General features: G+C 35.6%; 2 protein-coding genes and 1 pseudogene across 2 annotated transcripts in view; 1 reads left to right on the top strand and 2 right to left on the bottom strand.

Moving 5' to 3' along the window:
* Positions 1-607: 607 nt before the first annotated feature.
* Positions 608-3,326, top strand: LOC141831018 (polyamine oxidase 1-like). Its single transcript, XM_074718469.1, has 10 exons — positions 608-746; positions 847-1,096; positions 1,180-1,326; positions 1,419-1,665; positions 1,755-1,898; positions 1,996-2,145; positions 2,227-2,481; positions 2,725-2,806; positions 2,923-3,011; positions 3,120-3,326. Exons 1-9 carry the CDS (start codon positions 608-610, stop codon positions 3,000-3,002), a joined length of 1,494 nt encoding a protein of 497 aa, XP_074574570.1. The 3' UTR covers positions 3,003-3,011; positions 3,120-3,326.
* Positions 3,327-3,735: 409 nt separating this feature from the next.
* On the bottom strand, positions 3,736-4,938 carry LOC141830528 (uncharacterized; annotated as a pseudogene).
* A 1,444-nt stretch (positions 4,939-6,382) lies between these two features.
* Positions 6,383-25,634, bottom strand: part of LOC141830959 (uncharacterized) — a 35,534-nt gene continuing 16,282 nt past the window's right edge. Inside the window, exons 11-28 of the mRNA XM_074718408.1 lie at positions 22,184-22,270; positions 20,641-20,760; positions 20,435-20,566; positions 20,225-20,322; positions 20,026-20,149; positions 19,841-19,948; positions 17,927-18,068; positions 17,732-17,842; positions 17,607-17,646; positions 17,407-17,482; positions 16,858-17,037; positions 16,678-16,788; positions 16,284-16,451; positions 16,013-16,171; positions 10,660-10,893; positions 10,337-10,489; positions 7,237-7,349; positions 6,383-7,153 (exon numbers count right to left, since the gene is read on the bottom strand). Coding sequence (XP_074574509.1) covers positions 6,613-7,153; positions 7,237-7,349; positions 10,337-10,489; positions 10,660-10,893; positions 16,013-16,171; positions 16,284-16,451; positions 16,678-16,788; positions 16,858-17,037; positions 17,407-17,482; positions 17,607-17,646; positions 17,732-17,842; positions 17,927-18,068; positions 19,841-19,948; positions 20,026-20,149; positions 20,225-20,322; positions 20,435-20,566; positions 20,641-20,760; positions 22,184-22,270 — 2,697 coding nt within the window. The 3' untranslated portion in view covers positions 6,383-6,612. The remainder of the gene's footprint in view (positions 7,154-7,236; positions 7,350-10,336; positions 10,490-10,659; positions 10,894-16,012; positions 16,172-16,283; positions 16,452-16,677; positions 16,789-16,857; positions 17,038-17,406; positions 17,483-17,606; positions 17,647-17,731; positions 17,843-17,926; positions 18,069-19,840; positions 19,949-20,025; positions 20,150-20,224; positions 20,323-20,434; positions 20,567-20,640; positions 20,761-22,183; positions 22,271-25,634) is intronic.

Here is a 25,634-nt window from a genome sequence, read left to right as displayed (position 1 = left end):
GCTGGCTGGTTGTGGAGGGAATCCTTGAAGACCTCCTCCGCCTTCTATGGAAAGACCTCTGGCTGGTTGTGGAGGGAATCCTTGAAGACCTCCTCCGCCTTCCATGGAATCCATCTTCCTCGAGATCAGCTTGATCTCCGCCCAGGTCGCCGCCTCCTGCAGAGCTACGCGCTCATCTGGGTCGACCCTGAGATCAACGGCGGCCTAAACCCTACTGGAACGACAAGTTCCTCTTCCGCGTCTCGCGAAGCTACCTCGCCGACGACTCCCCCTCCTCCGTGTCCATCGAGTTCTACGCCTCCGGCGGCCGGTACGGCTTTGGGGTGTAAGATTTGGGGAGTGCATGCAAAGAAATTCATGAATGGGACTGACCACAAAAATAAGTTTGAGTTTGGGGAGTTTTCTCCAATTTACCGTTAAATGTCAATTTGAAATTCGTGACTTGTTTTCTTCTCTGCAAAATAATTCAATTCTGATAAGATTGTCAGAAGCTTTTACCGCCGCTGGTTCAAATTTCTCTCGAGCTTTCACGATAAGATTGGAGTGGACATCAGTTCATGCTCTATAAAACAGTGCTGCGCGCTAACGTAACGCTGCATCCACTGTAATGCCTGAGACGAGAGGCATGGGCGCACCAATCGTCTCCGTCGCCCTCGTGGCTCTCTTCCTCACCCTCTCCAGTACTCCTCTCGTCCTCGGAGGATTCGCCGGCCCTTCAGTCATCATCGTCGGCGCCGGGATGTCTGGTCGACCCACCGACCCCTACATTCTATCTAAACTACCTAACTGCAACGCGAACGAAACCTATAAATTAAATTAAATGCTCTGCCATTTAATTTACTGCAGGGATCTCTGCGGGGAAGACGCTGTCGGACGCCGGGATCAAGAACCTGCTGATACTCGAGGCGACCGACCGCATAGGCGGCCGGATGCGGAAGGCAAACTTCGCCGGGATAAACGTGGAGATGGGGGCGAACTGGGTGGAGGGCGTCAATGGCGACACTGTCAACCCCATCTGGAACATGGCCAACAAGCTCAACCTCAGGAAGTTCCGCTCCGACTTCGATGGCCTCTCCTCCAACATCTACAAAGAAAAGTAATTAAGTTAATTACCACCACCGACCACCTTCTTCTTCTTCTTCTTCTTCTTCTTCTTCATCTGCTTCTTCTTCTTCATAGTGGTGGGCTTTATGAGAGCTCGGAAGCAGAGGAGGCGATCCATCAGTTCGAGCAGATGGACGAGTTGGCGAGTCAGTACTCCAAAGCGCTGCCTTCCAGCGGAAACAAGGACATCTCGGTGCTCACCTCTCAGCGGCTCCAAGACCAGTAACTCGTTAAACCTAGCTATATATCTACCTACGTTAATTAATTAATATTGTTACCTATTATAGTAAAATATTAGTTATTAATTCATACAGCGTTCCTTCGACTGCGTTGGATATGGCGGTGGACTACTTCAACTACGACTACGAGTTCGCGGAGCCGCCGAGGGTGACGAGCCTGCAGAACACCGTGCCTTTACCTACCTTCGAAGACTTCGGCGAAGACGTCTACTTCGTCGCCGACCAGCGCGGTTACGCCAGCGTCGTCTACGACTTGGCCAGCCAGTACCTTCGAACCAGCAGCAATGGCTCCATCATCGACCCTCGCCTCTCCCTCAACAAGGCATAGGCCCAGGATAATCCTAATTCACTAAATCAAACTTTAAACATTAATCTATATATTTTATTTATTTATTTTTTAAAAATTTGCAGGTGGTTAGACGTATCCAGTATGGCTCTAGCGGCGTCACTGTTTCCACAGAGGATGGATCAGTTTACAAAGCGAACTATGTGTTGGTTTCAGTCAGCATTGGAGTGTTGCAAACAAAACTCATCAAGTTTGAGCCAGTCTTGCCTGTAATTATATAACACTTTAATTTAATTAATTAGTTAGTTAATTAGTTGATGAATTATATTAATGGATGCTCGATCGATATATCGATCTGATTTGTAGGATTGGAAGATCCTGGCAATCTATCAGTTCGATATGTCAGTGTACACCAAGATCTTCCTCAAGTTTCCTTCCACGTTTTGGCCTCGAGGAAATGGGACGGAGTTCTTCCTCTATGCGAGTGAGAGAAGAGGATACTACCCAATTTGGCAGGTATATCTATATATATAACTACTGATACATATCCATCTTTAGATAATGTTATACTGATGAACAAAGTTGTTGTCACTGTAGCAATTTGAAAAGCAATACCCGGGAGCTAATGTTCTACTAGTCACCGTCACCGATGAAGAATCGAGGAGGATCGAGCAACAACCAGACTCGGACACAAAGGCTGAATGCATGCAAGTGTTGAGGAACATGTTCGGAAAAGATATACCGGAAGCGACCGATATACTTGTTCCAAGATGGTGGTCGGATAGGTTCTTCAAAGGCACATTTTCGAATTGGCCATTAGGAGTCAATCGATTTGAGTATGATCAAATTAGGGTAATTGCTCTTCCATATTAGTTTCATACTCTAGAACTTAATCAATAGCTTATAATTCACCACCCAGCGGTCTCACACGGGCGCCCATAGAATATATATATATACACATTCACACATAGTTAACACATTTTTGAACTATATATACCTAATGGCTTTATATCAGTGGCAATTATCTACTGCTCAAATAAGACTTAAACATCAAGTTATATAGAATCCTAAACCCTAAACACTTTCCTTGTGAAGGCACCAATTGGGAGGGTTTACTTCACCGGCGAGCACACGAGTACCCATTACAATGGCTATGTTCATGGTGCTTATCTTGCAGGTCTGAGTTTGTGGTTATTTTTCTCTACTTTCTAATTCTCCATAGCCGACAATATATTCGATTCAAATATATGACTATTTGACTAAAGGTTTGATTCCAATGTTAAAACTTATCAGGGATCGATTCGGCAAATATAATGATCAGTTGCATCAAGACAGGGTTTTGCAAGTATGAAATCAAGCCAAAGGATTCGTAGATCAAGAAGGTAATACTATGACTTCTTTGAATAGATTTGTTAGAACATGTAGTTCTTTTATGGTAATATATATGCAAGTAACAATTATATTGATCTCAATTGCTTTTTGCCATACAGGTTAATTGATCACAAATAAGGCAGCCATAATTCTTGAATGAAGATGCAAAATCATCATTTTAATTTGCTTAATTTTAATTATCGATCAAGTAGGTTTTGTAGAAATAAGGCGTGCCATGGTTCGATCTATGCAGTTAATTTGGTTCTTGAGAACCTTTGATGTATCTATGTAGTAAGTGTATCATTTGTGGATGTGTTAATGCATGAGGTAGAATCCAATTTGCTTTCAAAATGCCATCTACTTCTTTGAAATTCTCTTACAAGTTATTATGAACCACAAATATCTCCCCCTATCACTAAACTAAGATTGAGCTATATGGAATAAAACTCAAGTGAATCTACAATTATGATCAAAATTCATGAAGCCTTTCAACCAATTCATTTTATTTCATTATGCTATATTTCTCATATGAATTAATGAAAGTGGTGTCAGAGGCGGTCCTTGTTGTACAAGGACCTTGGACTAAATTATAATTTTTGAGTCATGGCACAGTAACATATTTAATTTTTAAAGTCTGCTCACTCACGTTATCAATATCAAATTCTAAAGATTGTAAAACAACTTGTAATTCATTGACAAAATCTAAACCAGTTGTATTTCCTATATTTAAAAATTCTAAGTCATTTGTTCTTTGTGACTTGCATCTGGTGTAAATCCCTCGGCCACCATGCCCTGGTCAGCCCCGCATTCACCGTGAATTACAGATGAAAAATATTTTGTATTTTGTCTCTTTTACTTTTTTAATTATTGCATTCTTGACTTTGAAGGCTAGCATAGATATTAACTCATTTTGAATTTTTTGACTAAGATAATGATAATAAATCTTTTTATCTTGAATAAGTCGAAAATGCTCTTGCATTATTAGATCAAAATCTGTAATCATTTCAAGTAGACCCAAAAAATTATCATTACCATCTTCATAAATTTTGTCATATGTACCACGAAATACCAAATTATGTATAGCAAGACATTTGACAACAGCAACTATTCTTAACATAACGTGTTTCCAATGTTTTGTGTCTTTTTTAATTTGTTCTTGCATTTCCTTATCAATTGTTAATGTTTTCTTTAATCTCATTTGTAGTTCAACAAAAGCTCTTCAGATTAGTGAGGTGTTCAACACTATTTTCATGTTGTTTAAGTTTTTCACATAAATGTTTCCAGTCATTAACTCCTTCTCTTGCTAAATTACTTTTAGTGTGTATTACTTTAAACAACTTACAACAAATACAAAATACTTTGTCTAACTCCTTCGAGTACACTAACCATTTTCGATCATGAGTCTCACCATTTGGTAACATTTGAACATAATAAGTAGGAGAAAAGTGTCGAGATTCTTTATCTAAAGGAAATTTAAGAATATCTTCTCTTTTAGGACCTCTTTCCACAAGTAAATCTCTCATTTTTGTATCAAGATTATCCCAAACTCTTGGATCAAATATGTTCAAATCATATCTTGGTGTCGAACATTGATATTCGTTTGTATGTTCATCATCACAACAATTATCAATATCTTTAGCTTTGTCAATTTTAGTTTCATCTAAATCATTAAAATCTTTATTCTCTTCGTTCTCATTTTTTACAAATTTCTCATTTTCATCACTTTCGTTTCTCACAAATTCTTCATTTTCATCATTCTTGTTTTCAACAAAATTTTCATTTGCATTTGATTCATTAGTTAAAATCTGAACTAAAAGTTTTCCGTTGTGTCATGTGATTCTTTACTAAAATATTTATTCAATGAACCTCTTAAGCTTTGGGCTATCTCTTCTTCTTTTTTTTTTTTTTTCTTTTTTGATATCCAGATAGTTGTTTCATGATAATAGAATAATTATGAACAATAAGCAATAAGCAATAAATAAAGAATAATAAAACCTAATATGGAGGGGCACTTTCGCGGCGTGTAGAACTGTAGAAGCGGTTGTGGCCTGTGGGGGCAGTTCGCGGCAAAGATCCAAATCCGTGGAATGAACAGAAAAATAATCTGATGACGAGATCCACAACTTGTCGAGATCTGGTACTTGTGCTTGACGGAATGAATAAAAAAAGGATCGACGATTAGAGCTCAAAAACTAGTTGATCGTTCAGTTTTTTTTGGATGGACAGATGGACAAAGAATTACAGAGAGGTTAATTAAAATCTAAGAATATGAAATTTAACAAAAAAATTAGAGCCCTACCGCTTAATTTTTTTTTGGGGATCCAATCAAAGAATACTTTTAATATTTCTTTGAGAGGTAATAATTAAAATCTAAGAATATGAAATTTAACTAAAAAATTAGGTAACGAGCCTTGCCGCCCTACTAATTTGTGGGCCCTCGGTAGTCACCCTAGTTGCCCTAGCCCAAGGCCCTGAGTGGTGTAAGGCAACCTCGAAACTAACCATTCAAGAGAACTATAGAAAACCATAACACTTGTAGGGAACAACTATGGTCGAGAAGAGGTAGTAGGAATGCATCTCTCTTATCATACGAGTGATAACAAGCAAAAGTATACAATTAAGATGCATGCATGATTTCAAAGAAGCATAGGTGAATGGGTTGCTCTAAGATTTCAATCATAGGAGATCGGTGAGACTCATGACGATGAGCTCAATGGAGTTTCTTCTCAAGTTCTATCTTTTCTATGCCAATCTTAGACTCATAGGAACAATGTTGGCTCAAAAGTTTCAAATGCACGATGAGAGATAGTAATGAGGCTAAGAAGTGAAGAAATGAATGCTGGAATTCACTTCACAAAATTGAGATAAAGAGATAAATAAATAGCTTCTATTCTCAAATCTATTTTTTTTAAAAAGCTTAAAATATTCAGTTTTTTCCTCTCTTGATTAAAAAAAAAAGAGAAGCTACATCAGTTTCTCTAGGATTAAATGGGACTTATGGCGTTGTAAGATCTAATCTTCTTTACAAAGTTCCTTATCTTACAAATGCTTATTCTTTACTAACCTCTGAATAAGTGATGTCAAGAAGGCCTACCTAAACGAATAAACCTTCAGAGTAAATATTTCCTTTTGCAAGAATTAATAAACTAATTAAGAATGAATTCAGAACAGAACTTCTCAATAGAGAACGGAAAAAACAAACAAGCCATGCCATTTTCAGCATCAGAATACAATAGAGCTGATCATTGAATCACCTACCTTAGGAATTATAATAGATCATCCATGAATCATCACATCCAAAATAGTAGCAGCAACATAAAGGGCTGCCATGTTACATGTGGATGAGAGAATATGATTGTGTGCAAAAGCGGACAATCTAAAGGAGCAAAAAACTGTTGGAATGAAATTTTTGTCAAAAACAAAACTGAAAAAATATGCCTTGAACCAACAGAAGCCACCCGGAGGAGACCATGAAAAAATAATACATCACTAGCAGCTAAAGCACATCTCGCCTATAACAAGATGATTTGATTGTCTATTCAGCCTTGGTGACAAAAAAGCATAATTTACAAGGTGTGAAGCAAGAGAATCATCCTCACTGTCGTGGTTTCCTTAATGCTGTAACTGGATTGCAGTAATATAGAAAGGATGCCCAGAAACTGTACCGGAAGTGCGTGTTTTTAAATCACCCGTAATTCTCTCAGGTGGATTTAGCTCCCAATGCAATTCGTAGTTTGACAAATCATATGTACCAGGTGTAAATAGACAGATCTTCAAGGGAATTTCAGATGAAGACAGAGGCGGCAAGTCAAGTTTAGTAGAGCTTAATGCACACCATATAAAGGGAGATTGAGACTCAGTTGATAATTTCTTAGGTCGATTCCCCTGAACACTGGAGATGACTTTTATATCATTAACCAAGGATATGTCATTCCATCCACTTCCATTTCCAGAAGAATCAGAAAGCTTGGCCACTTCTGAGTGTTTTCTCCCAGGCATGACATCATAGGTTACCAGTCTGATGGAAACAACAGAATCAGAACAATTCTGGACTCTCAAATGAAAACCAGCCTCACAGAAGGAAGTAGAGAAATCATGGTTAATCATTCTGGAGCCGCTCATTTGCCAGGATATGGGGCAGTTGCCGCTAATACTGGAGAAAAGGATAAGAAATGGAAGTTCAAGATTCTGGAAGTTCAGTCAAATAAAAAACAAATAAATAGATTCTAATCTTGCCTGATATGACAAGTATGATTGGTTAACAATTTTGGTCGTTCTACTGGCTCAATTACAGGATCTGTTTTGGCCATCTTTGATATCAACATGAAGTCAACCTTGCCTAGATCTCCCTGACATTTCAATTGCACAACAAATCAGGCAATCATGGTTAGCGTAGATATCAAACTGAATAAAATATCTACATCAAGAACTAATGAACAAAATGATTTTCGAATATTATTTTTTCAATATCAAACATCTAGGAGAAGAGGACAACAATAACAAATGACTTGATTTACCCCTTCAGATGACATCGCCTAGTATTCATCCAATATAAAGTTACACTTAATTGATATCATAAGACCTGAAAAACAGATTACTGAATTTTGTACTAAAAACAAGCATGAGACAATAACTTCTGAATTAAAAATACACTGCATTATATCTAACAAAATTCATTCAAATTTCATTTTGGCAAACAATTATAAACATGTGATTGAGACAAACTAACCTCCCTACATTGTGTGAGGAAAAACTGATGACAGAATCGTGTGTTTCCTTGTGGCAGTTTTTACTTGTGCTCAAGTGTACTCTTGGTATACAGGAAAATAGTAGCAAAGATTACCACAGAGCAATTACTATTCTTGTTGTTTCTCCTTTAGGATGGATAAATCACACCTTTTGTTCATGAGCTGAATCATCTTCATGCTGCTTAATAAATGATTTAAGCAGTCAGGCAAAGGCTCACCCATGGCAGCTATGATACTAGTTGTTAGGGATAGCCAGAATCAATCGGTAGATGAAGTGCTAGCTAGGGCTCATTGGTGTAGAAACCAAGAGATCTCGTAGGATTCATTTGCATCAAAGAATATCAAGTCTTATGTTGATAGCGACTATGATTCTACAAAAATTTGAATTGATTCCTTCACACAGAAATATTAAATAAACCACCTCGTGCTTCTGAATATTATCACCCATTCATAGATTTGCAACCTTCCAATTATAGACTAACGACAACCTATGGACTCATCCCATACAAGCTTCATGAAAATTACCGCAATAGAGGACCCATACAGACACAAAAAGAAAATGCTGACTCAAACTAACTGTAAGTAAATGGCAATCAAATTACACCTCTCAGTGCAATCATTTACCAAGCCAAATCTTAGATAATCTAACTACTAATCCTTACATTCACACCTGTTGCAGATCAATTCATCTCAGATGGTTGAGCTATTCACTGACGTAGTGACGTGGCAAGGGCAAATAACCAATGTTGCAGATTTAATTAATTAATTCAGTCACAAATGGTACTACCATGACATAGCTTCATGCAGACCACTTAATCACATGAATTAATTCAGTTGAACATGTTTAATAGGATCTCCACTGGAAGTTGTTAAATTATATTGGCTAACCTATTATCCTAAAAGCTAAAGCTAAAGCTAATAGGAAATAAACCAATTTACATATTTATATTGTTAATACTTCCTCTTCAACCGTGCTAAATTTACCACTTCTAAAAGTCCGAGCTAACAGGAAAGAGACCAATTTATATTATTGTCACTCCTCCATGTGTGGGGTGAGATACTTGATCTAATTGACCCAATCTCTCAACACATTGATTGATTAATTTTTTTAACAAAGGTGAAATTCAAACTTCTGACCTACTCTACTCTGATACCATGTTAAAGTTAATTGGCTAATCATTTGCAATAAGTGGTTAGCCAATAAAGTTTAACGTGGTATAAGAGCAGGAGGTCAAGGGATCGAATCCCACCAGTGTCAAAAAAAAAAGAAATATTTTCATGTGTGGGTGGGATAGCAGACAATCCGTATAAAACCTTGAATTTCACCTGAAATGGGAAGGCACCTCCAAAAGGCTTTCTGCAACAGGTTCATCCTTCCATGGAAGATACCCATAAAGAAGCTTTAGATTGAGGTCAAACAGAACAAGTTGGTGCCAGACTTGATCTTCTCAACAGCCTCTTGCTTTCCTGCACAAGCTTTATTTCACTGTTGCTCAGGAAGATGAATCGAGAGAGCTTATCTGCGGGATCAGCATGCTCTTTCTTCTTTCCATGAGATGATGCCATGTTGTTACCAGCGGCAAATGTCGTTGCAATTCCGATTTACACCCACCCCCCCCCCCCCCCCCCCCCCCCCCCCCCCCCCCCCCCCCCCCCCCCCTCCCCATTTATCCTCATCTCTTCTATCCTTCTTGAATTTCTTTGAAGGGGTCAGGAATGAAACTCTCCTCTGCTGATTCTGCTTCTTTACCCACAGTTTCACCATCAGTTGAGGAGCAACACTGATTGAGAGGGAATCGAAGAGGGGAATAGCTTGAGGAAACTGGAAACCCTAATTTAATTCACTGTGACAAGTTCAATTCGGATTTCAGTTTCCTCTAATGACACCCTTCCTCGATTCCTCTTGATCATCTCACTGCTCCTCAAGTGATGGTGAAACTGTGGGTGAAGAAGCAGAATCAACAGAGAAGGGTTGCATTCCTGACCCCTTCAAAAATGTTCAAACATCTGTTGCCAGTAACAGCAGGTCACCATATAGTAGGAAGAACAATGAGCATGTCAAGCCGGCAGATAAGCTCTCTGAATATATCTTCATGTGCAGAGTGAGATGAAGCATGAGTGCTTCCAGGCCCAGCTTCAGGCTTCCATCTGGAAAGCAAGAGGCCATCGAGAAGATGAAGCTATGCACCAAGATATTCCTTTTTGACTTCAATTTGAAGCTTCTTTATGGGTTTATAAGGTCATTTGCCATGAGATAAGTGGTAATCAATTCATGTACTAGGAGGCCAAGACCAATAAGTCAAGTACCCTACCCACACATGAAAATAAAGTGATAACAATATAAATATCTAAATTGGTCCTTTTCCTTAATAGCTTGAGTTTTGGGGATAGGTGGTTAGCCAATCAACTTTAATTAAATGTAGTTTTTTCAATCATTGACACAACATGACACTTCTCAATTATTAGAATTTTGTTATAATCTTCCCAACATATAAAACAAATCAGGCAAAGCCATAATGAATAGGTTATAATTCAAGGAGCCAAATGAAACAAACAGGTCTTTTATAAAATAAATAGGCTGGATTTACCTTAGAAGACTTCGCCTGGTGGTATCTCTCAAGCTGATGAAATTGAACCATGGGGGATTTTGACACATCAATTACTTCTTTGTTATCTTGAGAAACCATCAACAAATCACAACCGCTGAGATGTTCTTCATTACTTGAATTTTTTCGACAATCCTGCAAGGTGAATACAGTTAATATTGCTTTGACCTGTTAAAAATGAATTTTGTGGCATCACACTTTTGCTTTCACTATCTGGATGATAGACCAAAAAGCTGAATTAAAATATCTATTTACTGAGAGACAAACAACTCTTTTTTTTGTTAATGCAAAATAAATTTGCAAACCTTTAGCTTAAAGAAGCATGACAAAGCCTGACCCGCCTGTAATGTTTGCACAGGGCAGATATAAAGAGTGGTAGGCAAAGCTGATATCTCCCACATATTGCCAACACTTGACAACTGATGGAGAGAGAAGGAATCTGACTTTGTCTTGTTCACTATGTCCATCTGGACAAAGAATTCATGCAAGCTTGATTTGCATGGGGTGATATTGAATGATACATCTATAGATGGCAATACCTGCAACAGTTTGACAAAGGATTATTTCAAATTTCACAGCATTGAATCTGCAGCACATCAACATGAAACACTGACAGTATTAAAAAAAAAATTCTGAACATATTCATTCAAGAGAAAGTTAGACAGATAATAGGCTTATAGAACAAAGGTTACCACTTTACAAAGCATGTTCACAACAAAACTACATGAAACTTGGTGATTTAACCACCAAATTCTTTACTTTAATAATGGATGGGTATAATCAACTAGAAATGCAACCAAAAGTCAGGGAAGCGTTTTCAATGAACTGAGTTACTTGTAATACTAATTAATTGAGTAGAGATCTCCAAAAAGATCTATGGTCAACACAATTGACTGCCTAGTAATACAAGTACAAACTAGGTACAATTTAGCTACAAAGATAACACTTGGCCCCTATGAGATATCATCATTCAGTTAGAAACAGGTTTTGGAGTAGCACTCGATGTCATCAGTGACAAAAGATCATGGGGCTGTTAGTGCATTCAGGAAGTTTTTTGCAATTATGATGCAATATGACATAAATTCTGGTTGAAAATTTACAAAATTAAATGTATTGCCTATTTCAATTTTTTTTGTTACATCAGATAGTTATGGTGGTTAAATATTGAAGGATAAACCAAATTTTTCCTTAACTTCATGTATCCATATTGTACATGAAGGCTTTGGATTTGAGGAAAATAATTGAAAGGATGGTATCATCAAATTGTTTCTCCAAGTTATCTAAGATCAGCATATGAACCATATCTCTCCACTGAGTTCTACAAAACTAGCAATATTTTCTTTCGTCTCCCTCTGCTAGTTGCACTTCCCATTCTAATAGATTACCTAGTTATAGGATCTATTGGCTTTTGAATATTTTTATAACATCTCATTGCACTTCCCATTCTAACAGATTCAATTTACCTAGTTATAGAATCTATTAGTTTTTGAATATTTTTATACCATCTCAACTTATTTTCTCATATTTTATCATCTGTTATACTCACATCTAATCCCAAATATTAGTATTTTTTATTATGCTTTCTAGTAACCACACATCAATCTTACAATTCCCTTCTCTACAATATTAACTTTTTTTTAATAACCCAACACTCTAATTCTTGAAATATATATGTTGTACCAGTCTTAGATTATTACTCTTAACCTATGCAGAACAGGACCATCACATGACTTCAAAAGCTCCTTTTCCCCATTAAACAAGTTTCCATCAACATCCCCTTGTTAAATCATTGATCCAAAATGTCTTAAATTCTTAATTGCAAAGATTTCATATGCATCCTTTTTAACCATTCCCTTGATTCTTCTCTTGCTACAAAAACTATATTCATATATTCAAATTTTGTTCTACTTATATAAACCCATTAGTATCGAAAGTTTCCCTCCAAAAAAAAGCTTGAAGTTTAATCTAATTACACTGAACCATTGGCTGCAAATAAAATGCAACTAATAGTTTGTCTTGAAGATGACTAGTTTTTTCATGTAGTATTAATGTAAAAGGTAAGAGACATAAGTTGACCATACATGTAAATTTATAACTATAGAAATATCATTTGCTACACCTTCAATATGTCTTATACTAGTGATAACATTATCATACATATCTTGGATCAATATAATTTCTAGATATTGCTTTCTTATCCAAAACCCACCAAAATTAGTTGCCTTGGGATTTATTCATAAGTTTTTTTTCTAATCAATAAAAGCATGTGCAACTACTTCTTTTCTTTATATATATTTTTTCATTAGTTTATCATTTTAGCAAATAAATGTCATCAATGATGGACATTCTAGAGAACTGAATTAGCTTTTGAAATGGTTGTCTTATTTTAAAATTGCTTTTAGTGTTAAAAGAACTCTTTGGTGGAACTACAAGAATAATAATGCTAGGACTCTTCAAAGATAAAACAAAGAAAAAAGGAGGTTTAGAACTAAGAGTTCAGTATTTTTGATGGCGCATGAACTTTGATGATAAACAAAATCATAGCAGGATGAAATTATAGACCATATAAAAGAATAGATATACTGCCAAAAGATTTAAAGATGGTTGAATTAAAAGACTATCTAAAATTAGAGGCAGAAAAGTTTTTATGTATAGCAATGTTTAAAGAATATGATATGTTCTATAATTTTAGAACTACCAAGGCAGAAAATGATATTTATTGGATAGTTAAAACTAAGGAAATATAGAGGTTAGGTAATATTACATGATAAAAAATGAAAATCAAAAGGTTTTCATCAATAATAGGGCAATCAAAAAAAGATGAGAAAAATAAATCGTACAAACTTCTTAATAAGGGTTCTACATAAAGAGAAATGATAGACTGCATGAAAATGTAGCATGAAAATACAACATGACACACTTCTGGGTCCCACCTCCATGCAGTGTAGTGTGTCATGTTGTATTTTCATGCTGCATTTTCATGCAGTCTATCATTTCTCCTACATAAAACCAGTTTTTAAGATTTGTTCGTTCAACTGGACAAGGCAAAGAAGCTTTCACGAAAATTAAAATAGGTAACTGAAAGTAATGACAATGTTCCCATTGAAGTTTGGAAGATTGAAAAGAAGGTGTTTTTTTTACAAGATAACAGTAATAGAATTTTTTTTTTCACTTAACATTGTATAAACACACCGCATCTTGAGTTAGTTTTCCCAAAAGAAATCCCCTTATGGGAGGTTACCAATGTCGATGATGGACTCCCCTCATCCATCCATTGATCATTCACCAGCATATCATGGGATATAGCATGCACAAGAACGCCATAGAGATTGTGTCCTAGGATCTCACTTTATCCTCTCATCACCTTAGGATCTTACCCTTTCATTTCTCTATTGCTTGTTGTCGATTTTGAGAAAGAGAAACACACAATAAAAATTCTCTCTTTCATTGTCGATTGTTGATTTAAGGCCAAAGGAATTAAAGAAAAAAAAGTATAAATGCCATTTATTTAACAAGACTAATGCAGAAAAAAAAATTGAGAAAGAAGGATTTTAGAGAAGGAATAATTAGTAATTATATTAGATTGACGTATAATGACATAGAAATACAATTACTAGTGTTGGAGTTATTAGGAGTGTGACAAATGATTTTTCTAGGTTTATATCAGGAAAACCGCTCATCTCAAGTTGTCCGCATGACTCGTTGAGGTTACTTACCCAATCGACTCATGTTTTTTCCTAACCCACTGGCCCCAAGTAACCCGAACAGATCAACCCATTTAATCAACAAGGTCATCCATCTCACTTGGTCTAAATGGCTTAGTTGTCACGCTTATCCATCTAACCAACGACCCAATAACCACACTCAATTTGTCTAGTCCAATTAGTCCCTAGTCAATTTAACCAAGGCAGCTAATCTAATGAACTCAACTAAATCAACCAACTCATTGACTAGACTCAAATGGCTTGCCCAGTTTGGGCCTAGCTCAATCAATTAAGGGATTGTCTATTCGGTTCAAACCAAACTAAACCAAAATAGACAAACTGAATTTCTTTTAATCATTTTTTTAGAAATTAAGCCAAATTGAATAAGCATATAATCAATATTAGAGCCAAATATAAATAATTGATTTGTTGGTTCAAATTGAACTGAATTTGCATCTATACAATATAATTTTTTAAAATTGTATTATCAACTGATAAATTTTATGGATCAAATTTTATCTTATAAAATATATAAATTAGCTATCATGTTATAAATATTTGATGTAAATATAAATATTGAATAATCTACAATGAATCTTAATGACAAATGTATATTTCATTATCTAAAAGTTGAATAAATTTGGGTTTTTGGTTTAATTTAATTAACAAATAATCAAACCACAACCAAACAAAAAATTTGTGTTAACTGAACTGAACCAACTTGGTCAAGAAACCAAACTAAAGTTTGGGTTTTTGGTTTGAACTGAATAATATACACCATGAATTAGCCCCTTGGTCTCGTGTCCAGATCTCCTAATTGACCAGCTGATTTAGCATTATCTAGTCAATTTGATTGATCGACTCAATCAAATTATTTGTTCCAGCCAGTTCATTTAGCCTTTCTTTCTAGTTTGATCTGCCATCTAGACTTTGTTGTATATACTAATCGACTCTCATATTCAACCTTGCCTAATCAACTTGATCCACCTGTTCAGTGCACCCAATTTGTCTTATTTAACCACTTAATTGGTTTAACTGGCTTACCTAAATCTAATCAACCCATCGATCAGGCTCGGTTATCCTAGCTGACCTGCTGGATTTGCAGTGCCTACTCAACTTGTTTGTCCCGTCGGACCATCCTTTCATTTGAGGTGCACAACTCAATTGTCTTGCCCTTGGTCCAATGACATATTTGGTTTGTTCAACTCGCTTAGCTCTTGTGGTCTACTTGGACCACTTGACTGATCAAGTCATTTGGCCAACTTAGTCTCTCTAGCTTGTTAGTCTCGTTCTTCTTGAAGTCTAGTGCACTCGGCACACCAGATTCAACTGAGTCATTTGCTTGCCCACCTGATTCACCAATCTCATTCAATCCACTCAATTCTCCCAACTTACTCAATTCTCTAACTTGTTTCACTCAGCTTGTTCAATTTGTCTAGTTGACCACATCAACCCTTATGTCACACAAAGCCTTTTGACCTACAGACTCATCTTACTTAGTGCACTAGACTTAGTTTGCTTGACCAATTCAATTCAATCAGTTCATTTGTCTTACCTAGTTCAATTTTAGACTTTGAAATTAAGCATATATCATGTTTTGTAAATGTGGAAGGCCTTATTTCAAATCTTAGGTTATAGAATGAATGGAATATTTAAATTTTTATTAAACTGAAATGACCATTCTGCCTTAAATTTGTCCATCCAAGTGCTGAGATATTCTATTCTACCCTACCAAACACAGCCTAAGTTCTTAATTCAGTTAACATCTAAATGCTAGAATTTAACTTCATGTGACAGAAATTAGTTGACAGCCTATAGCTTAGAAAATTATGAGGAAGACATTTAACTCTAAGACATTCTTGTTTTGTATTCTCATTTCAAATTTAGACCCACTGTAATACTATGCTTTGAGAAATATACACATATAGGCATATAATTAAGTGGTAGGTGCTACCTCCAAGTCGTGGTGCATTCGCAGTATACGATAAGTCATGTTATTGGAACAACTTTCAACTTCATAATATATTGACACATACAGTGAAATCTTTCCAGTAAGACCAGCATGAAACCAAAGAGGCCACGTTAAGCATGCTCTGCCTTGTACTTTAGCATCCTGTAATGACAAGGATTTTAAAAAAATAAGTCAACACCTGGGAAATATTGGTGTGCTCTATTTACAGTACGTGGCCTGTGAAAGTTTCATGAAGAGAAACTGGTATACTCACATCTGGAAATGAAAACAAAAAACTCTTAGTGTTTGGAATGGCAATTGCAGGTGCCTCCTTAATTACAGCAGTTTCAGGATTTTCATAGTATTTAGGAAAATCCATGTTTAGCTCGTCTATCTTTCCAGGAATGAGGTACCTTGGATGACTGATTTTCATTTTAATGTTCTGCACAATTGGAAGATGTTGAAACAAGTCAAAATTGGCATGCAGGCAGTAATTTAAATAATCCATCATTTCCAGCTTGCTTGCTTCTCCAAAGTAACAGCTTTCTTAACAGAACTATACATTGCCCATAAATTGGAATTTATCCATTAGTACAACATAAACTGATATAAGATTGGCAAGGCCAGAAGAAAATTTGACCATAATAAAAGAAATATAATGAATCAACCTTCACAGAAAATTCTGATTGGTTCCGAAGCTCAAGCAGTACAGGCCTTAGGTCCCCAGTAAATATTTTCTTTGGTAAGTGCTGAATACATGCCTCAAGTTTCGGCAAGCCCTGATTACAAAGAAGAAAAATGAGCTATTTTTCTCACTCCATGGTGAAGTAGAAGAGAAGGATGCAAACCTTAATCACTAAAAACTCCAGTTTAGTGCTTAAAGAGTTTAAAGCTCTTCTTCCTTTTTTCTGCTTGCCCTTCATATCAAACTCAAAATACCGATAACCAATCACACTATCTGATAGAGTCCACCTCACTCCAGTTATTTTTAATAGACCTTCCATCTTCGGACAAACTTCAAGTTGTATCTAATGTGTAAAAAAAGTGAAACAAATATTCAAACATATTAGTTATCAACAAGTTAACATATATCAATTTAGAGCAGATGTGATCCAATATAAAGATAGTTTCACTGATGAAGTTCCTAATTATTAGAAAATACTACCATATTCCATATTTCCATGTAGCAATCGAGTAAAAGAATCTAAATTTTAGGTACACAAAAAAGTAGAGAAATGATAATAATAGAAATAGATGGTTTATTACAAATTACAATACCCCTAACTTCAAATGTTCTTTTAACTTCAGTCAAGTTCTCCAGTATCATAATTTTGAAACAGTGCCAAATTATACAAAGGGTCAAAAGGAAATTATTAGGACCCTGCTCTTTTACCTACCCTCTTTGTCTCGCCGGTTTCTAAAATAACATCCAGCTTTGATAACATAAAGGAAGAATCACTATTGCATGGGCGCCTGAAATGATAAACACCATTTAACATAAATGGAACAAAATAATAACATGAGCATATCATTTGGAAAAACAGTAATCTTATTCATGAATATAGCCACTATCTAAAACTAGGAGATGTTTACATACTCGAAATCCCCATCGGGTGGTGTGTTTAATGCACTACTACCTGCATAATTTTCATAGAACTAGATTAACCCACTTAAACATAAAGTTACAATATGGAATAATGTGCAATATGAATTGGATATTGCCTGTTTCTGTTCCCTCAGATTTTGCAGTGAGCTCACATATAAGAGAAATTTCAGAGACTGGAACTGCAACCTGAAGAGGGTTCTGGAATTCAAGTTCCACAACAACTGCTTCTGCAATTATTAAATTTTGAAAACATAAAAAAAGCAAATTCTATTGGTTTGATATTTATTTTAACAATACACTACAAAGCATACCTCCAGCCACACATATAGCTGAATCATTGTTTCTTATTGAAGAGGATTTCATTTGTGAATCCAGCCAGTTTGATCTACTCGTGGTTGCTGAAGGTACCAGTTCTTCCTCCAACAACTGCCACAAATTTTCACTTACATGGACCTGAGAATTTTGTGAATCCATATCAAATTGAATCATATGAATTTTATATTTATACAAAAGCCAAAATAAACTGAGTCAATTTCCAGATGAAAAGGATCCCGCTTTATACACTAAATAATATCATAATGCCATAATCAGATGGAAGCATAAGGTCAATTATCCAAGTCATAATGCCAATAAAAAATACATGTACATGCATACAGACATCCAGAAAGCTGCACAATATGGTAGACTAATCCAGTATGTCTGCACATGAGCCAATGAAACTCTGGTCAATTTCAACACATCAGAGAATTGTTTGTGCAGTGATCAACTCATGTTCAACTAGCACTAGTTCTTCACTGGGAAATAATAGAATGAGATTGTCTCAACCTGGCTCATTGTGATCAAGAACCACTTTTTCTGGGAGGTTTATTTATGACACTCTCTAAGATAGAGTGCAATAGTACAGTAGAATAGTCTTCAATGTCCCACAAGGGATGGTTATGGTAGTGATTATGGTGCAAGTTGATGGTGGGAGAAAAAACCATCATTTGAGGTGCCAAGCAGTGCTGCTCGAAACCCTCAAAACATTTTGTTCCGATCTCACATCAACACAGAAAGAGGAAAGATGCAAAACGATGAGTCGACGTTGAAGGAGAAGTGGAGGGAGAGATAGCAAGATCGAGAGTGAGAGACAAAGATATCTGCTGCAGAAAGGAGGAACAAGAAAATAGGTGGATGCTTTGGTGTCACAAGAAAGGAGAAACCAGGTGAGATGCAATTGTTTTGGCATCACGGGATAGAGGAGAGATCAGGTGGTGTGAACAAAGGAGGTAACTAGTGCTGAAAAAAAATCACCATGCTTTGGCTCTAATACCAATTCATGCAACACAGTGGACAAACAACGAACAAACCCTCACCTAGAGGGAAACTTACAACAATACCACGCTTCAACTTCTTTTATAATTTTGACTTACAACAAATTCAAAAAGTTACAATTTTCTAAATAAGGAAAATACACGATTTTAATTGGGATTATAATTATCATTGTTTATTACCAAAATAGCAAAGAACAATTAACTCTAAATTACTAGATGACAAAATCAAATTTAAATTTATTGCAGGCATGTTAATCTCAAATAATTCATTAATTTCTTTCCTAATCTGCATATGTTTCCCTATTTGCACTAAGAAGAGAGTAAAAAGGATTCTGTATCATTAAACTGATTTCTGACAAAGAAAGAGATGGAAAGAAGGAAGAGGATTAAAACCATAAATGGCAGGGTAGAGATATGAGGAAAAAAAGAGAGAGGTGGAATTGGCTTCTACTATAACTGATGTACTTACAGATACTTACCCTGAATGTCAGAAGTCAGAAAAATCAAGAAATATTTAAGTGTTCATGCACAACTAAAATTGATTAAATCCTGAGTTTGCACTTTGAATATTGGTAAATAAAATCAAATTTAATATGGCCATTGATTTAAATGATTATCATATACTGATAAATATGGATGCCAGACCTCTTTGTTTTAGCTAAAATAGTTGAATGATTTCTAAATCCAGTAACACCACCTTGGCATCATAGAATTAATTTGTCTCTGGGGCACAAAAAATTATGAATTTTCATAACCTCAATCAAAGCATTAGTTTGCTTTTTGTTCTAGCATCTAAAGCAAAAGAAAGTACATAAAGAATAGAGGACAAGAAACAACCATGACAAGAAACCAGGAAATATATATAATAACAGTAGTCCTTCAAAGCCAATGAAAATCAAGTAACAAACTTACATCTGAAGGTGATGCGTAAGTTCGGAAATCTTCATAAAATACTTTGAGTGAGGCCATATTGATAACAGGTAGTCGAAGATTGTAAACCTCAAATTTCTTTCCCATGCTCTGATGTATTATAGTAAGTTTCTAAGATTTACAAACTACCAAACCAAAATATCATGAGGAAGAATCTATAGAAGTACCTGGACAACATGGGAAAATTCATTAAGGAATACATTTTGTGTGGCTAGGGACTGATGACTGCAAGCCAAAACCTCCAGCATATGCTTGATAGCCAAATCAAGAACTCCAATAAAAGAATACCACCTAAGTAAATGGAAGGAGATATGGTCAAAAGCATGAAAGATAAATGCACGAATATACAAACAAAGCATGGAGAACCTTCCAACATTGTAGTGAACGTGATCAGATATATAACTCCAACCATTTTCTCTGTAAACGAAGAGTGCATTCTTGTAAGCTCGAATTGCATGATGTCTCTACATTTTACAGAATGAATGTTTTACAATTAGCACATAAAACTTTGAACGTGCTTAAATATATGAGACACAAGTTTCAATATGATGATGAACTTGACATGCAATCGAGTACCTGATCAGAAATGTAGTAACGGTTTCCAGACAAAACAAGATGAAAACCATACTTGCGTAACATTGGTGGGATGGAAAGCAAATAGCAGTATGATGCTTGTTCAAGCATCACAGCTGCATGCAGAGAAGGTTCCTGATGAAATATGTACATTAGCTGAAAGCTTAAACACTCAGGTTTAGTTATTTTATTTTCACACTTAACATTACCTCATTAGAAATGCGAAAATATATATTTGCAGCATCCTTGAACTGCCCCCTGGCCTTGAGCATTTCTGCCCACCATAGCCCACACCTTGAGGCATTTCTTTGACTAGATGACCCAATTTTCTGAATAAGAAATTAAAAACATCAGAGAGCTAGCAAATAAATAAGAAAAACAATCAGGTTGTATAATTTTACTGAAAAACATTCACAAAAAGATATGAAGTGCAACAAATATGTAAAGATCTAGACACAGCACAAACATGTAACAAAAAAAATTAGTTTAGATTATTCTACAGTATAGTATAACATAAACATTATCTTTAATCTGTTTGTATAGAGCACAGTGATGAGGATCGAAATTTGATACTCAAAATACTTTCCAAGCACATCAATATTGTCATCATCCCAACATTCATTGTGAAATAGGGACTAATCCATTATCTTATTGCAAGATGTATAACCATCGATGTCTTCTAAGGTACCACCAGGGCTATTGATTTTGAGAGAAACTTTATTCAGATCATAACGTGCCTGTATATACTTTGCATGGTTATATGATTTCAAAGGAAATACAAGAATATTTAAAAAACATCCAGGGATAATCTCAGCCATAGGTTCTGATGAGGACTCGATGTCAAGAATTTACAAAGCTGGACCAAAATAGGAACCCTGAAGTTATACCATATCAAAGCAAAGGATGATCTGCAATCATACAAGCACAATCAATACTATTTACAATCAACTCCATCTTGCAACTATCAACTGCATTGGCATCAACTACAGTTAAGTTTGGAACCTTTGCGTAGTTGCTCAGATAAAGCCGTAAAGGTGTTTGAGCCATTATTTGTGATTGCCCCATAAAGATTATCACATGTAATTTAGGCAATGATAAATGTTCAAATACAATATCTGAATATTTCAAATTTTGAACTGATAATATCATCTGTACTTTTATAGATTTCCCTGCAGGTTTATATGAGACCTTCACCTTGTATTTTAGGTGATGTTTTGCTCCAGTACTGGTCATCAAAATGTATTGCTAATAAGATTAATTTTCCATATTGATCAGATACAAAACCGTGGCATTTGGCATGTGATTATCATAGAATATTATGACAAACAAAAAAGAGAGAATATGAAGGTTAGAGGAAAAAATGGACAACATTGCCCCAGATTGATCTTCAACTAAATGGCATTTCAAGCAACAAGTAGAATTAACAAGTAATATCGAAGCATAGAAATCCTTGTTTTCTTCAAACAAAATAATCAGAACAATGGCTAAACAAAGCTTAACATAGAGAAACATGAATTTCTCCTGTGCAGACATTAACATTAATTTGGAGTGTGGTCAAACCAAAGATATAAAGTTAACAAATGTAACCATGCACCTAAGTACCATAATCACGCCTATTAAAATAACAAAGTGCATTTTGTAGAAATCATATGCAACAAAAACAGGTGGTAAAATGTCATAGCATAACTTTGGCAAGTTTCCACTTCCAAATAACCAGTGAAGAATCATGTGATTATAATATATATATCTTACCAAGTATGTAGTGAAGGCAGTTTCCATGCAGTAGTCAGAATCCTTTCTTGACTGATCCAACATAAAGGAGCAAAGGCCAGTCATTTCCTGCATGGATTGTGTAAAATTCCAAGAATGCATTAGAATACGTGACACACTAAAAGAAGTCAAGGAAGTAATGCAATACAACAAAATTCTGAATATAAGTAGGCAGATGTGGAAGAACAGACACAACAAATGAATGTTATTCTTGGGGGAAATTATCAGTATTTGAAGCCCTCAGTCACCTGAGATATACAACATCTATGTTTCACTTGATTTACAGTAAAATTTTCTCTTTTAAACAATTTATTCATCCCCCTCCCCCAAAAAAAAGATCCACTGCAAGAACAAAAACATTATCATCATCATAGTTTCAAGGTTTGAAGTACCAGTTGGTATTGGTCAGCATAACTGAAATGCAACACTTTGGTCACCAACAGATACCCAATAGTATGATAGTATTGGCAATTGTAATTCTACATGAACTGACAAGGTTTCGGTGGTACCGACTGACACTATGCTTGTCTTGATTGATGTCATCTAGAACCATTTGAGAAGACAAGCTCTTCACTTGTCTTGTCCTTCAATTTCGTTTGTCAGTCATGGAGTACCAGCATGTTGGACCAATGATTCACTGAGATATGCTTATGGACATGTGAAGAAACTAATTTCAATATTAAATGTTCTGAGAGGATTATTTGATTGGGATTTTAAAGGTTGAAGAGAGCAGAAAAATTTTAATCATGTGGAGAGCTAGAGTTGGCTATATTCAACGTGAACTAGACATCTATGAATGACCTAGAAGAGTAAGTGTTATCATATTCATATAAAGATAGCAACGAGGGTGTAACCAATGGTGATAGAAGTCATGACATAGCATAGTCGGCTTTGTTGGATAGGTGATGCGGCTAGGCGGTAATGCAAACAAGAAAACATATATAAAAAAGACAATAATTGAAAAAATAAATCAACAACTATCAGATTTGGTGCAAAAAGCATCTTCGCTTCACAACTGCTTCACCTTCCCACTTGACACAGTCAAGAATTTAATTCTATTTAGAATTATTCAAAGTTGTCAAAGTCGTTAATTTTTTATAATCTATTAAAACTTTTAAAAAGTTAATTTATTTCTTTTTGAAAGAGTTAGTCAAGTTTTATTAGGATAATTTGGGTTTTATTACAAAATTATTCAAGTCTTTAATTTTTATAATTTGTTGAAACTTTTAAAAAGTTATTTTATTTCTTTTTGAAAGAGTCCCTCAAGTTTTATTATGATAATTAGGATTTTATTAGAAAAAGTCTTTTATTTTATAAAGAATAGGTCACGTAATCAAATTATAAACAAGAGTTAGGATCCCAGGTAATTGACAAGTTTTGGAGTTATTACAATTTGCAATTTGCTTTACTCTGGGTGAGAATTGACAATTTGCCTCTAGGTGAGAATCGTATTTTTATCCTTCCGCTGTGATGCATCAGGAGGCCCATAGATGCTCATCAACTTTCGTTAGCTTTTGATTGTATTTGTCTCTATGATTTGTTAGTGAGCAGCGGAAACAAATAAAATAACAAGCACAAAGATACAAAAACACACCAATCTTTGTGGTTTGGATCCTCCAATTCCTACTTCATGGCTTATGATTCATCCATCGATCACTCTCTGAATCCCACTATCCTTTCTCTTCCTCATATACTTTCTAGAAAAGGAGAGGGATTACTCACAAGGGCCTTAGAATAGCAACACTCTCCTTGGAATCTGTTAGGTTATTTTTCTCTTTCATAGGGTTAGTCTTTGTACTTTGAATCTGTTGGTCAATCAATTGCTTTGTCCATCAATTGATTGTTTGCCTACTCATCAATCAATTGTTGTCCTCTACCGGATTGCTCAATTGTGACAGCTCAGAATTCTACTGTTGTCACAGCTTTATATGCTTACCTACTCCTCTGCAGAATCCTATCTTGGAATTAATCAACTAATATTACCATCTCAGTCGACTACTCACCTGAGATGAAACTTTTCTATTTGTTGTGTTCTCATCCATAGATTGACCAATTAAATGTTCACCTGAACAGAACCTTCTGTTTGTTGACATTTCAACCGGAATCAAATGCTCAGTCAACTGTTTCATCAATTGACTGCTATCCATATCAATCAACTACTCTAAACCATAAATTCATGAACATCTTTTTGTGATTTCTTGGTTCTTCAGTTGACTCCCTAACTCAACAATCGACTACCATTCACATCAGTTGACTACATAAACCCCAAAGCTAGCCAAACCACAACTTCGTGCTTTTGAATTCATTAGTTGACTACTTCACTTCACCAGTCGACTGACACTCTAATTCCAGCCACTCTATGATTGAATATGTGTTGTGCCAAGAATCCTCATGATTCCGAGGCTTCCTCATTTGCTTAGTGCAAGTCAACCTCGATGGGACTTCGTCCTTACCTAGTATCTAGTTGAGTTCATCCTATTAGGACTTCCTTTGCCTTTCCTAGAAAGTCATCATCTCTAAGACTTCATCAATTATCCAGTATTCAGTTGACCTCGACCAATCAGGAATTTCACTCACTTGCCCAACCTCAAATCACCCTTAACCCACCAAGACTTACAATGCCTAAAATTTACTCCTCTAGTATTTCAACCTTGCCTAGAATCCGATCACTCTTGACGTGTCAAGACTTCATCACCGTCAAAAATTCAATCCTCCATGACCCGTTTAGACTTTTGTCACCTACCTAACATTCAATCCCTTTGACATGTTAGGATGTCCTTAATTATAAAACATTTAGTCCTCTTATCTTACATCCCATCCCATCTTAACCTGTAAGGACTTTCTTTGCTACAAAACATCCAATCCTCCATGACCTACTTGAACTTCTATCACCTACCTAACATATAGTCCACATCCTCCTTATGACTTCCTCTATCAACCCCTATTGCATTTCACAATTGTCAAGTGTCTAGTCTCCATTGCCAACACCCTATTGGACTCGCCATATTCACCAACATCATTGGACTTTAACCAATGTCAAATGTCTAGTCAAACTCGACCCATTTGAACTTCTTACACTGTCAATAATTCAATCAACCTTGACCTACTTAACACATTGTTTCCAATATCAAACATATTATTAAAATTAAGGTCCAATTGCACTAGCAATCTTCCATTTGTCAAAAATAACTCTTCCATGCAAAAAGTATCTGACAATGAAATTTCCTATCGCCCATATGATTTCAATCACAATTGAAATAAATAATAATCTATACATTGTCATCAATGTAAGCTATGAACCTACATATTCTTGTTATGAATCAACAACTTTATTTATACTATTATGATACTACCATTTTGAATATAAAAAAATATTATATATAAATAATAGTTTAGCATTTACATAATAGCATGTATATTATATTTATACTAT

This window comes from Curcuma longa, chromosome 6 (genome assembly GCF_044706935.1).
Source record: "Curcuma longa cultivar G26 ecotype Majalengka, Jawa Barat chromosome 6, ITB_CL_G26_1.1, whole genome shotgun sequence".
Taxonomy (NCBI): Eukaryota; Viridiplantae; Streptophyta; class Magnoliopsida; order Zingiberales; family Zingiberaceae; genus Curcuma; species Curcuma longa.
The sequence above is the reverse complement of the archived record's forward strand: the minus strand, read 5'-3'. Positions and strand labels throughout refer to the sequence as shown.

Bases quoted from the DNA above. Each gene is read 5' to 3' on its own strand.
- LOC141831018 (XM_074718469.1), top strand. From the start codon at position 608: ATGCCTGAGACGAGAGGCATGGGCGCACCAATCGTCTCCGTCGCCCTC. The intron at 747-846 runs GTCGACCCACCG...AATTTACTGCAG, and splicing joins CGTCGGCGCCGGGATGTCTG to GGATCTCTGCGGGGAAGACG. The intron at 2,482-2,724 runs GTAATTGCTCTT...TTCCTTGTGAAG, and splicing joins TTGAGTATGATCAAATTAGG to GCACCAATTGGGAGGGTTTA.